This window comes from Corvus hawaiiensis, chromosome 9 (assembly GCF_020740725.1).
Source record: "Corvus hawaiiensis isolate bCorHaw1 chromosome 9, bCorHaw1.pri.cur, whole genome shotgun sequence".
NCBI lineage: Eukaryota > Metazoa > Chordata > Aves > Passeriformes > Corvidae > Corvus > Corvus hawaiiensis.
In genome coordinates, this window is record NC_063221.1 from 23208331 (window position 1) to 23222503 (window position 14173).

At 48.2% G+C, this 14173-nt stretch overlaps 1 protein-coding gene across 6 annotated transcripts in view; it reads left to right on the forward strand.

Moving 5' to 3' along the window:
- The first annotated feature begins 2039 nt into the window (after nucleotides 1-2039).
- RNF220 (ring finger protein 220) overlaps nucleotides 2040-14173 on the forward strand; it is a 220625-nt gene continuing 208491 nt past the window's right edge. For 2 of the 6 annotated variants that reach the window (XM_048312577.1, XM_048312576.1), the window contains exons 1-2: nucleotides 2041-2381; nucleotides 7737-8477. In XM_048312577.1, coding sequence (XP_048168534.1) covers nucleotides 7853-8477 — 625 coding nt within the window. In that variant the 5' untranslated portion in view covers nucleotides 2041-2381; nucleotides 7737-7852. Of the gene's footprint in view, nucleotides 2382-2580; nucleotides 2822-3433; nucleotides 3516-7736; nucleotides 8478-14173 lie in introns of those variants that run through there. The other 4 variants (XM_048312572.1, XM_048312578.1, XM_048312573.1 and 1 more) reach the window with 4 other exon arrangements.

Here is a 14173-nt window from a genome sequence, read left to right on the forward strand (position 1 = left end):
TGCTTACACAAAAGTTGTTGGATGACATAAGCATGTGATCCCTCTTGCTCTCATACACAGAATATAGCCCAAGTGGTTGATGATGCTCACGGAGAGGACTTCTTTTTTCAGTGTATGTCACATAGCACAGTTGTATTTTGAGAATGCCAGTGCAGAATTAGAGAAGAGCCATAAAATGCTGCCCATTCACTATTTTTAAGAACAACCTGAAAATATTTAGTACTTGAAGAAAAAACTCAAAACATTTCACTCTTGAGCAAAACAAATAAGTCTCTTGGATCAATGTTTGGTGTACTTCACAAGAAACAATGAGACAAGTGTTTCTTTTGAGTCCCCATCTAAAACTGGCTCTTCCATTTCCTATGACTGGCAGTTTTTGTTCGGGACACTCCTAGGGCTGGCAGGGAAGTTGCCTGTGGCCGAGGTGGAGCGTGTGTGCAGAAGGGTTTGTGCAGAGCTGCAACGTGCATTCAGGAAACATTAAAATAGCAGTGTGAGTGCCGTACGTGCGTGCGTGCCGCAGTTGGGAAACACTGGGAGTGTTAAGTCCCTAATTTGCTCTCTGGCTCTGCTGAGGCTGTCCAAGGCAAGTTTGGGGATGATGCCCACCCCTGGAAATCGTGCCCATCCCATGCCAGAAGATAGCGGAGGGTGCATGAGAGAAGGCTTCGTCCCCATGGGCATCCCGAGGGGACTCGGCTGCCTCAGGGCCGGAAGGGCACGGGGCTGCCCCGGAGCGGAGAAGCTGCCGCCCAGGGGGCCCAGCAGCGTCCCGCTGCAATTCGGGAGGGAGCTGCACGGTGGAAAATGTGACCGGTGCCAGGCGGGTGGGCGAGGCCGGCACGGCGGGACTGGGAGGAGAAGCGGCGCCCTTGGGAGAGGAGCAGCCCCCGACGCCCCGTTTGGGCAACTCCGGGGGCCACGGCTGGCGGGCAGCCGGCGGGTGGGCGCCGGTCCTGGACTGCATTTCCCATACTGCCCGAGTGTCCTAATGTATGCAGTGCTCAGCCCGGCTCCGTGTGTGTGCGAGTGTATGTGTGCGTGTGTGCGCGCGTGTGTGTGCGTGTGTGTGTGCGGCGGGAGCCCCTCGGAGAGTGGAGGCTCATTCACTGATGAGAGCCGGCACTGAGAGGCAGCACTGCTCCTTCCCTCGCACCCCCGCCGCCTCCCGCGCTGCTACATGCGAGCGGCGGGCGGGCAGCGGGGCCAGCACGCCCGGGACTGCCCCGCTCCCCGCACGCCGCCAGCTCCGCGCAGCGCCCGCCGCCAGCCGCACCGTGAGTACCGGCCACCGCGCCCGCCCGGCCACACGCAAACTTTGCAGGGCAAGTTTCAACCCCCCCCTCCCCTACCTCCATCCCAGCCCCCGCGCCCTTTCCCCCTTCCTCCTTCTCCCTCCCCAGCGCCGGGGAAGCCGGGCAGCTCGGAGGCGGCGGGGAGCCGCGCCGGCCGCGGGGAGGGCCGGGTGGGTGGGGATCGGCATGGTAATGCCGAGGGGAAAGGCAGATAAAAGGGCCCCCCCCCCCCCCCCCCCCCCGCACCCTCGGAGAGCCCCGAGCTGCCTGGATCTCCCCCCCCCCGCCCCCCCGGTGGCTTTCCGAGGGGGACCGGTAGCCACCAGGGGGATCAGGTGCCGGGGACCGCCGCGGCAGCCCGGCTGGGGACCGCGCACGGCGAGGGGGAGCCCGGCCGGACCCGGAGACTGGCACAGATCCCTTGCTCCCGATAGATATCATTTTTTAAAAACTCTTTTTTTTTTCCTTTTCTTTTTTCTTCCGTATTTTTCGGTGGGGCAAGCCGGGCAGTTATTTCCTCGCTTCCCTCCGCTGCTCCCGGCGCTCGCTCTCTCCGCGGTCGCTCTGGGCAGCGACAATTTCATTTCCCAGCAGCTGCAAAACAAAAACTTTTTTTAAAGGAAACAAGCAGATCCACGCACCTACCCAGGGGTTTGTTGGTTTGGGATTTTTTTTGTTTGTGGGGTTTTTTTTCCCTTTAAAATATAAAAACTCAGTCTTTTATTTTGCAATAAAAGTATCTGGGGAAAAAAACCCCCAAACCAAACAACAAAAACCAAAACCAGCCCAAAACCAAAACAGCCGCCAGGGTCTCTGTGCGTTCAAGCAACACTGCCCAGCCAATAATTTTATTTACTCCGAAGCTTTCATTTTTGGGATCGTGCAGTCCCCGGGTGAACTTTAGTTTTAAGCCGTCCCCAAAATGCGCGATCCCCGCTCAAAGACCGATATTTTTTTTTCTGCCACTCGTTGTTAAGTCGCACTTAGCTTAATTTTGGACGCGGCTGAAGTTTATCCAACATCCTCGCCCCTCTTCGGGTCCTTCATCTCTAAAAGATTGCCGCCCTTGCCCCTGGCTGCTTCCAGGTAGGAATCAAGTGCCTGGATCTCACATGCGGTGTTGTTCTGGTTTTATTATTGCAGATAAAACAAAGGTAGAGAGGCGGTTTAAATTGGCAGCGTTATTCAACGAATGAGCTAAAATTACTCCACATGTGAATGGCGTAGCTTGGAAAGCCAGAAGAGGTGAAAGGAATTATCCCTGTTTTTGCTTTAGGTTCTTTAGAAAACTTTCTGGATCATCCAGCGATGCGATCGAGAAATTGCAGGATTTTCTTTCTTTTAAGCAACAACCCCAGCTCTAGACCAGGGAAGTCTGTAAATAGGTTGGAAGCATGGAAAATAATTCTTCACCTTCAGATCTAAATACATAAAAACCATCTGGTTGACCACAATGAAATCATTAGGAACTGTCTACTTAAAGAGTTGTATTGAATGCTTATCCTTCCACACAGGAAATGTGTATGGTAAGTGATTGTTGCAATAAATCCAAACAACTCTGGGCATCTTCGCGTTTGATGATCTTTGTAACTCGGGTTTTAAAGAGGAAGAAAAAGTGGAGGGGTGGAAAGGCGACTTAACGGGCTGTATGGAACGGGCTGGCGGTGCCCCCTCCCGTTGCCCTCCCCGGGAGTGAATAATTCCCGAGGCGGCAGGAGACGAGCCGCCCCGGCTGCGTCCCGATCGCCGCTTCCCGGCGGGACGTGCGGGGCCGGGCGGGAGCGAGCCGGACCGGGCCAAGCCGGGCCGGACCGGGCCCTCAGCCCCGGCCCCGCCAAACACCTGTTTAATGCGCTGGCGGGGAGCGCGGAGCGGTGGGGCTTGGCGGCGTCGGTAGGCTCCAGCCCGGGGCTCACCCCCGACGGATTTTATTTTATTTGGGTTCATTGAACAATCTCCTCGGGCGGGAGAGAAAAGCCGGGAGCGGGAGGGAGAGGGGGCGGCGAGCGAGTGCCAGCCCGGTTGGCCGCCCGCGGGGGGCGTGAGGGGCCGTGAGGGGCTGGTGCCCGGGGCCGGGGCGCGCCCGCCGCCCGCGCTGCCCGGCGGAGCGGGGCTTCCCCCGGAGCGACGCCGCCCGCCCGCGGTTTTCGTTCGGATTTCGCCAAGTCGGAAGCGTGGCCGGGAATCCGGGCCGGGGGCGAAGCGGCAGCAAACCCATCGGTAGGCTGTGGGTTGGGTTTTTTTCCCTTCTTTCTCTGTTTGCCTCTTCCCAAACCCTCGGCTCTTCCTACCTCCGGCAGCCGCCGCCGCGGGAGCGCCCTCCAGGCCCGGGGGCTTTTCCCCGCGTTTTTTTATTAAAAAAAAAAAAAAAAAAGTAAAAGGGTTTTAATTTTTCTTTTTTTTTTAAATTTTTTGAAGAAGAAGTTTACGGCCAAACAGAAGCGGGCGCAGTCCAGGTCCAGGGCTGGGGCCGGGACCGGGGCCGGAGCCACTCCGCCCGACCCCCGCCGCCGCCTCCTCCGCTCACCGCGCTCCTAATTTTTTTCCTTTTCCCCTTAAACCGATTTCCACAGCAGCTGTCCGGGTGTGCGGCTGCAGTTGGCATATTTCACGCCTTGGAAAAAAAAAATTAACTGTTTTTCCTTTGTATCTTAATCCAGTGATGAGAGCTCTCCTTTGTTGGCTTTCGAGCTTGCATTTGTTTTATTTATTATAAGGAAATCCAGTTTGGTTCAAATATATAATCCATTTGAGCACTTAAATCCCCAAACAGCTGGCATTATTTTGTTTTATAATCTTTGGCTTTTCTACGCAGAGCATATTTCTAAATTCCTACTTGACATTTATGGGAAAAAACTTTTTAATGTAAATGGATATTGTGACTTTTTTTCCTGGGTATTTCCTAATTTACATGCATCATCAATTTTCCTGGATTTCCTAATGTTTTAATCTTTTTTTCCTTCCCTATAGCTTGTTAATTAATTTTTTTTTCCCCAAGAAAACTTTTTTTTTCCCTGGAGGGAGAAAGACGTTAATTTGCCCCATTACTTTAATCTCTGGCATTTGGAAATGGTTGAGAGACCACAAAAATGCAACCTGTTGTAGAAACCAGAGTGGTGTGTTTTATTTATTTTAATCGATAGCAGAGAGGTGATTTAGTAATAGGAACTCTGAGTAACATTTAGTAAAAGATTTGCAGATCTGGTGGCTGTGTATGGGGTGTGCATGTGCTTGCATATGAGCGCGTTTCTTTGCAGGCTGATTAGCAAGAGGGTTTTACACTTCAAACCAGTGGTCACTGCTGTTTTCTCCACTTGGTGGGTGTTTGTGATGCCTGATAAATGCAGCTCTGTCATGGCTTCTACTTTTATCAGACTTCCCTCTTAACTAATGCAGCACAGTGCTACAACCTTTGTAAGCACAGGATTCAAAACTAAGCCATAGAGAACTGATTACTACTTGTTCCTTGGTGAGAGATTTTTTTTTTATGGTTCAGAGCTAAAGGCTCTTGCTACAATTTGCCTTGGTTGTGGTGTATTTAGCCTCGTTATTAGGAACATGCACGATTACACAGGTAATTTGTGTACACCTTAAACAGGGTAGCTCTAAAAGCCAATAACTATGCAAATAGGTAGCCATGAAAAAAATAATGCTAAAAAAATCAGAGTTAGTTTTCAGTATGTCCATCTAACCTTCATACTTGGTAGACAGTTTATGCAGCTTCCTGGATTGATCTCCACCCTCCCTCCCTCTACTCCTTGTTTAGTTAATTCAACAAAGACTTTTTGCAATCTGTTTGGAGTTTGTCTGATGCCGTGGAAAAGTAGCTGCTGATTTATTTGGTTGCTTTTCGATTTCTGTCTCTAGCCCGTCTTTTCTCCTCCTTTCAGCGGGGATGTCAGCTGTTATTACTTCCTATTGATCCCTTTGCAAAGTGAGAAGTGAACTAAAATTAATGTCAATTCCACTGCTCAGATCAATAGCTGGAGTTATTTTAATCTGGATTTGCGCGAGGTGCTAAATTAAAAAAAATCAGCATAGAGGCAGAAAAGTAGCAGCTCCTCACTCCACCTGTGCCCACTGCCTTCCCAGCACCCAAATGTTCCCTCCAGCTGATTACCCTGCAATCCATATTTTTTAATTAAGAAGGTCAGTTAGTTTTCTTATTTTTGGGTTCTGTATTTAAACCTATGACATTTTGACATTGGGAGTGTATTAACGATAGATTTTCATAATGACTGGTCCGCTGCAGCCTAATCTGTCCGTGTTGCTGGGGGGTGGGGAGGTGCTGGGCGAGAAGGGAGCAAGAGAGAACGAAAAAGGAAGTGGGAGCTGAAAAAAAATTAAATTTGGCTGGCTGAGATATTGTAATGTGTTGATTTATTCCCGGTGTAATGAAGTTTGCAAACGAATAAACGGCCATAGTGATTCACAGTATCCTACAGGAGTGTCAAGTGTTGCGGCCAGATTACTAATTTATGAAATACATTTAACGTAATGGTGTGAAAGCACCAGCAAAAATAGAAAAGCAGGCAGAGGTGGTTGCCTTTTTTTTTTTTCCCTGGAAATTTGTATTTTTCTGTGATTGCCCAGTTTTGCTTCCATGTTAATGATCATTTTTTTCTGAGAACAGTGGCTTATTTGCATGCATCTCTTTGAATATATAATTGTGTGTGTGTGTGTATATATATATATATTTATATTTACATGGTTATATAAGCCCCAAACAACTCTAAATTTGCTAGTGGCTGCAGTTTTCTGACCTCCAGTTTTTGATCAGCCTCATGTGAAGCAGCAGAGCAAGTGTACCCAGGACTGCAGTGCTGACCAGGCTGCCCTTGGCATCCCTCACTCTTCCTCTCCCCCTTGCTCTCTGTGGCAAGAACTCAACGAGAAAGTTATTTAAAATTTGGAAGAGAGCAAATCCGTTAATGCGAGATACATAATCTGGTAATTTAGCAATGATGTCTGTAAGGATGGGTGCCAAATGAGGAAGCAGAGAGATGATGTCCACTCATCTTCACAATTCATAACAGTCAGTGGAGCAGTGGGTACAGGATGGGAGAGAGGAAATGCTATCACTGAACTGCATTAAAGCCCCAGACTGGATTTCATACACTTTGTTAACCTAGGCTCCCTCATTCATGGAGTACAAAAGGCACTCCATTAGGGAGACACTCTTTCACTAAGTTTTATTTGAGATGTTTGACCCTCTGGATTTAAGAGGCACAATTTGTAACAGCTTTTTATTATTATATGATTTTTCTGGCCCTTTGAGCTCCAGCGGCTAGTATATTGTTTCAAAGTTATAGTCCTTGTATTTTAAGCTGGGTTGTGGGGCCTGAATGGCAGGCGGCGGAAGCTTAAAAGAAAAGGCATGAGATTGATTGGGGGAGAAAATAACAACACAAAAAGGCACTGCGAACTGGGGGAGATAGAGAAAGAAGGATTTTCCTTTCTTTCACCCTGGGAGGGGGTTGTGGCTGGGTGGGTGGCTGCAGCCAACCTGGGAGGCTCAGCAAGATGCGAGGCAGAAATTTTGTTAACATTTCCCTCTAAATGTTAATGGCACATCCAGGGCAGTTTACAAATCTACTTAAGAGTGAGTGCATTAGGAACTAAAATTACTGATCCATCCTCTCTTGTCCCCGACCCGAAAGGCAGACGCTTGCAGAGATCAGATGGCAGAAGCACCCATTATGATTTTAAGTATTGTCAGAGACGCCAGGCATTTTACTGGGGAAGTCTCTTCTCTTTTGGCTCTTGGGGACCGTGTGTGCACGCGTGGGTGTTTGTGCTATACACACGCACCCGGCCACAGCCACATTCCTACATTCCAATGGTGTGCATACATATATATGATGGTATGGAGCACTGTGTGTGCAAGTACACATCTACCCATATGTACTGTGAGAGTGAGAGAAAATACCTGTCAGTTACGTACGTCTCAAGCATCGTGTACAGTATAACTGTGTGTGCTGGCTGATTTGGGTAACTATGTACAATGGATGTTTTTATGTTGGTTATACACCCACAACCCCCAAGCAAATAGCAGGATGTGTGTACGTGGAGGCTTTCTTAAGTTTATTGCGGTTATATATATATGTGCCGCTTGCCATATAAAATTCCAGTTATAATTTGGAGTTACTATGTTAATTTTAGACTGAACATTTTTTATTAGTGCATTATTAAATCTGCATGTTATTATGTTTGGTTTGCCTTTCATCCATCTGCACTGGATGATACCCTTTAACCTGGAGGGCCAGGGCCGACTCCAGTAGTGTGTGAAGTTGTCTATTGATTTTCTTGAATGAGAACAGTGGCGCATCTCCGGCCGGTGGCTTGTAACACATGTGGCCACCCTGCTGCTGGAGCATCCCAGAGAAACGAGTGCAGAAACCTAATTGGTTGTGTTTTCTTTCCCTTTCTGTTTCCTTGCAGTGTTCGAAGGGTGATGATGCTCCAGTAATTTTCCCCACTCCATTCCTAGGCATCGCTTTGCTTTCCTTCCAGGGAAGATCATTCTGCTTGTGATCCTGCTGAGGAAAGAGACTCCGATGGACTTACACCGGGCAGCGTTCAAGATGGAGAACTCACCCTATCTCCCCAACCCACTGGCCTCCCCAGCACTGATGGTTCTCGCCTCCACTGCCGAAGCCAGCCGTGATGCTTCCATTCCCTGCCAGCAGCCAAGGCCTTTTGGGGTCCCCGTGTCAGCAGATAAGGACGTGCATATTCCCTTTACCAATGGCTCATATACTTTTGCCTCCATGTATCACCGCCAAGGCGGGGTGCCGGGAGCATTTGCAAACCGTGACTTTCCTCCATCCTTGCTTCACCTCCACCCCCAGTTTGCACCCCCCAACCTGGACTGCACCCCGATCAGTATGTTGAACCACAGCGGCGTCGGGGCTTTCCGCCCCTTTGCATCTACTGAAGACCGGGAGAGCTACCAGTCAGCTTTTACCCCGGCCAAGCGCCTGAAAAACTGCCATGACACTGACTCACCCCATCTGCGCTTCTCGGACACTGATGGGAAGGAGTACGAGTTTGGCACCCAGCTCCCCTCCAGCTCCCCTGGCTCCCTCAAAGTTGATGATACAGGGAAGAAGATCTTTGCTGTTTCTGGCCTCATTTCTGACCGTGAGACCTCATCCAGTCCCGAAGACCGAAGTGACAGATGTAAGTACCTTTGTTGACTTGGTGGCTCTTTAACTGTGCCTTGTTGAGATACTCAACAGGTGATTGTCCCGCAGTGCTGTGAGACTTACTGGAGGCAGAGGCAAAGCAGCCTTTCCTGCCTGCTGAGCTCAGCCATGCAATACCGCCTTGTTCTTCCAAAAGGACATTGACAGATTTTAAGGTGAGGTGCTCTTGAAGGAAACTCACCTTCCAGCAAACAGCTGGAGAGGCGATGTTGACCACGCAGAAAGCTGTCCGTGCACCAGTGTGAGGCTGTGGGTGCTGGTACATGTATGTATGTAAACAAGGATGCAGTTGGAATGTGTAGCCAGGAACTTCCCCAAACCTTGCAGCAAGCATGTGTCCCCTGCTTCTTCAGGTGTTTCTTTCTGACCTTTTCTTCATGCACACCATTCTTAGAGCAAATGCATTACTGACTGTCAGGATTCATGCCTCAGGTTAGGACAAAAGTTCCTTTTCTTCTGGTTAACTCAAGAATATTTTTGGCCACTGAGCTCCCTCTTTAAGACAAACACAAATTGTTCTTACAGTTCAATAAGCTGTTGCATCATGTGCTTTCTCTGAGTGTTTCCCCCATTTTGATGCCCACTGAAAGGTGATGTGCCCTTTTGCAGGCCAGCAATCGGACTAAAGGAACCCAGTCCACTTGTTCAGGGCTAACTCCCTGTTCCCCCATCACTTTGTCCCTTGTGGTGTTGCCACACGTAGGGGCAGAGCTGTCCTTCATGAAGGGCAGGCTTCTAGGTCTGCAGAGCTGGGAGGTGATCCACAATGGGGAGTGGCCTGGGGGCAACAGAGCGTGGTGCCCCAAGGAGGAGTGCTAACTTACGATCAGAGTTTTTCTGTAAGCCCAGACATGTAATCACGGAGTGAGTGGTTTGCTTTTCACATGGGCTCCTTTGTTCTACTGAATTTTATTCATAGAAAACAACTTTATTATTGTTGTTGTTATTATTACTACTTTTATTTTAAAACAAAAACCTACTGCACCGTTGCTTCCTCTCCCTTTCAGATGTGATTTTTCTTCTCCCCTTTATGATACTGAGGAGAGTAATAGAGACATTGTGGCTCTCTCTCCCCTGTCGGCGCTGCTTCCTCAGGCTGTCTCCTTGAATTAGGCACTGTGCTAACTTACCAGCGCTAAAAGACATCTGCCTAAACCCAGCGTACCTTTTCAATAAAAGTCATCATAAAATCAACCTGCCTTTTAAATTCATCGCTCTTTGGTTTTGAAATATGCTGCAAGTGTGTCTTTCATTGTCCGCTTTTGTGAGGGTAGGACAATTCCCACTGAAGGCAGGAGCCGTGTATTTCTCGCAGTACCAGTGTGATCTCTTGTGTCTCTCCCCCCTCTCCTTCTGATCCACCCCCGACTGTGCTACTTTTTGTGCCGTAAGCTCCTTTCATTGTTCAGCATCTCCTTTCTCTCCTTTTGGGTCCGGAGGGGAAGTAGCTGTAGGTGGGAGCACGTGTGGATGTGTGGAAGCTGGTAATATAATTATCCATGGGGGAGGCAGGTGAGATGGCAAGGCTTAGAGACATCTTTGTTGATGCTCTTTCCCTTATCGATATAACCTGGCTGTGAAAATGAAGCTTGCTCGAAAGAGTACTCTGAGAGATAGCAGCGGAGGAGAGAGTCCGCTGGCTAAATGAATTTAGAGCACATCAGCTGCTATGGATCTTGCTGGCAAAATCCTGTCAGATACCCCATTTAAAGAAGTAAATCTGTTAAATGAATTAGACCACATGGAGCACAGCTGCGGACAGACAGACGCATCCACATCCATTGCTGTGCTTTGCCTCTGCCAAGAGCGTGTGCCGAACGTGGTTCCTCTCCTTCGGGGAGCAGACAGGGCTTTGCACAGATGCAGGCAGGGTGACACCGGCTGCCAGCGCTGCTGCCAGTGCCGCTGCCAGTGCCATGGCAGGGGACTTGCCAGGGAAACGAAGCAGAATAAAAACTTTGCAGATAGCTTGGAAAACTTGGGCAGAAGTGGAAGGTGTTTTGTTGCATTGTTTTTGTTACCATGTTCAATCTCTTCAAGATGCTTTTCTGCACGGTAGAGCTGAGCAAATGCAACATCCCTGATACTTCATTGACATTAAAATTCTTCTGTAGCTACCGGGATGATGTACACTAAATATGTCTGTTGGCTCTGTATCATATTCCCATCACATATGGATACTGCACCATGGAAATTTCGCTCCATTAAGATGGCAAATTTATTTGGTGTGTGCATACACATGTATGGGTGTGTTTGCTGGAGGCTGAGAGCAAGTGGTGGAGCTTTTAGAGGATCCTAATGGTCGTTGATGCTGACCATCAGAAAACAGAAACTTCTGAAGTGAAAAATTCAAGAGATCACAGTTTGCAGATAGAATGGTGATCCTCTTTTGCATTAACATTTGCAGATATATTTTTGGAGTTTCTGTAGAAATGTGTCCTTTGGGAGGTTTGTTGTCTCTGAGAAGTTTTGTGGATTCCTTGTGTAACTGTTATGTATATCCCTTTGTAAAAGCTGCCTACTTGTGCTCCTTATGGAGCAGGTAGGTGGCTGTAGCTTCAAAGTAAAAATGTAATTGGGCTTTTCTACAACTGCAAGCAAAAATTGTAAAATTTTCATAGATCAGCAACACTTTACCATATCTAACAGGTGCTTTTCATGTTTGCAAAGCTTCACCATTTCGGTGGATTTTTCAGATTGCTGAAAGGGTTTGTATTACATGGAAGCTGAATTACTATGATTGCCCTGCGTAGTATTCTGTTCCACCGCACAGGAGCCTTTTTTGAATAGATCATTAAAATATTTATTTTATCTCATAGCTTAAAGGGTGATTTTCTAGAGAAAGTTTCCCCCCCCCTTTTTTTTAAATAAAATTTAATCACTGAGTTTTAATTTCCCTGAAAAATAGGTTTTTGCTTGGAAGACTTTGCAAGAAAAGAAGGATCAAAGTGAGACATTTTCACATTAAGGAGTGTTTGGAAGGTGCATGTTTAGTCCTCTGTGTCATGGGAGGAAAGTCTCAGCCTGTTTTCACCAGTGGAAGAAATTTGCAGAATTCAGTAAAATTATTTGGGATATTTGCTGGTGTATTTCAGATTAGCACCTGGTCCCATAAGAGATGTGTTTATGCAGGAGAGGTTTCTCAGCCTTTTGCATGAACCTTTCCTTACTTTTAAAGCAGGATGTTGCTTGGACCCATACCCGGCATCCCACAAAAGGACAGCATTTTTGGGGTGCTTTTGGGTGGGACTGCACTCTTTGTTAATCAGCAAATTGGGCTGAGATGTCTGCATTTAGGTTAGTTGTCTCTTGCTGTAAAATGTGAGTATTCAGGACATCCGGAGTGATGGAGTGTGCAGGGAGCGTGTGGAAAAGTGGAGTCTTTCCAGGGATAAGCAGACATACCATGCACTGGATGGGCCCATTCCCTTAGGTGCTTACTGAGAAAAATAATGCCATTTGTTAGAGTTTAGGAGCTTCTTGTAAAGCATGTGTTAAAGGCACTGGAAGACATATTTTATGGGTTTGCTTTAATAAGCGTACAATAATTGAGATTCCTAGAAGGAGTGGAAATAAATGGCATGTTCCTTTCTGCAAAAGAGATCTATAGCCCTATTTTAAAATCAGGGGGAAAAAAGAAAGATTCCTAGTTTTTTACTTCTAATAAAATCTGTCTCAGTGTCCTTCTGTACTCGGTTCCTGTGGCATTGCTTTCTCACAAAGTGACAGGCAGAGGTCAGTGCCGAAGCTGGGACCTCCTGGCAAAGAGCTGGACCTTATCAGAGCAGAGACCTCTGCCATCCCCATGGGGCTGCCCGTGCCCCCAGCCTCCCTGGAACCACAGAAGATGGTTTCCCATTACTGTCTGCTGCTTGGTCTCCATCATGTGTTGTCTGTGACTTCTTGTGGAGCACAGACCAATGTGTGAAGGTGATCCTTTGCATCCTGGTCACTGATTCAGTTTCCATCCTCTGGCCAGAGTCTGGCTCTCCAAGTCTGTTTCCCTGCTCCTGCTGGCGGCTCTTGCCCAGCTCCTGCTGTGCCCAGGGGATGAACATTTGAGTTGGGAGCAGGCTAGGATCCTTGCTCTTCCCTTGGATCTGCTGAGTGTAGTAGGAGTGATTCTATTAACATTATTTTGATTATTACTATTTTTGATAATCATATTTCACCTTGGACATAGTTTGTGCTGCAACTGGTTTCTTTACTGCAGGAGAAGTTGTGTGATGTATTCGTGAGCTCTTTGGGGTTTGTTCATTCCACTTTGGGGTTTTAAAGAGCATCTCTAGCATGCAGTTAGTTTTCCTTTTGGAACAACTGGTTTGTTATCGATGAAATGTAAATTGCACTTCAGGTGATGGACATCAGGGCTATGATGATCACAGCATGAATTCTTGAATAATGTGGTGCTTTGGAAATCAGATCGAGGGCTGTTTGTGATGTCACCCACCCGCTCAGACGTGTGTGTTGGGTTTTATGTTATGACCTGTGTAGAGAGCTGTGTGTGTCTATGTACATGTGCTGCGGGGAAGAAGGTTTATTTTTTGTGGGGGAACAATAGATTGGAGGGGGAATGCATGTGTCCACACGTCCATTGCTCACAGCTCTTCCTGCTGGGATGCACCACTTCCAAGGCTGGTAAAATTTGGGGTCTAACATGAAGTGATGCTTTGTTGCTAATGATAATCAGCCATGACCATGGGAAATTGCAAGCTTAACTCTGCTTGTGAAATAATGAAATAAATCGAGTGGAATGTTTCTTTCTGTCGTGCAGTCCCCTGCGTAATGTAGGAGTGAAGAAGCAGCAGTGGAATTTTGGAAGGGCTGGGCAGGCAGATGGGCAGTAGCAGTAGCAGGGATGATGACCATGCATCCATCCCTGTTGCTCCACCAAATACTCGCCATCCTCGTGGAGTAAAGTGTACTGCATGGAGGGAGGTCTTGGAGCACGCAGCAGTTACCTCCTTTTCCTGCTTTTCTGGCAACAACCTTCCCTCCCTCTCTGCAAGCGGTTGCCGAGACTCCTTTCCATGCTGTTCGGCTTAATTGTCTTGTCGGGATAAAGAAATGTTTGAACAGTTAAAAGTGGGGAAGGGCTGGATGGGAGCAGCCCCTGCCGGCTGTGGGGCCATCTGGCCTCCCTTGGATCTGCCGGTCTCCAGTTTGTATTTCTCTTTCTGTTATTTGGGGCTATCTGGTGCACTCAGAATACCTAATCACCATGGTGAGGGGAGGGATAGGGTTGCCTCCCCCGGCCTCCCCTTCCCATCAATTGTCATGCAGAGCCCGGCCGGGCACTGCTCCTCGCAGCCCTCATTTGCTGTCCTCGCCCGCTCTCGGCAGAAGGATGGCTTTTAATTGATCGTTTGAGGGGGAGGGCTGGGGCTGTTTTCTCCTCCAAAATGTTTCCCCGTGCAGCCGCGGCCATCCGGCCAGTCTTCACGTCATCTCTGCCATGCCAGAGATGCCTCGTGTCTTCTCTCTTCATTTCTGGACGCCCCGGGAGCTGGTGTCAGGGCTTGTAACCACTGTCCTCGGAGTGGTCAGCAACACCGAAATGTTACATTTATCCATCTCCTGCTGAAGAGATGGGCATGGATGCAGTAAATATTGATTGCTCCTCTTTGCCCTGTGTGCCTGGATGCTGGCAGGAGGGTACTTACTCTACAA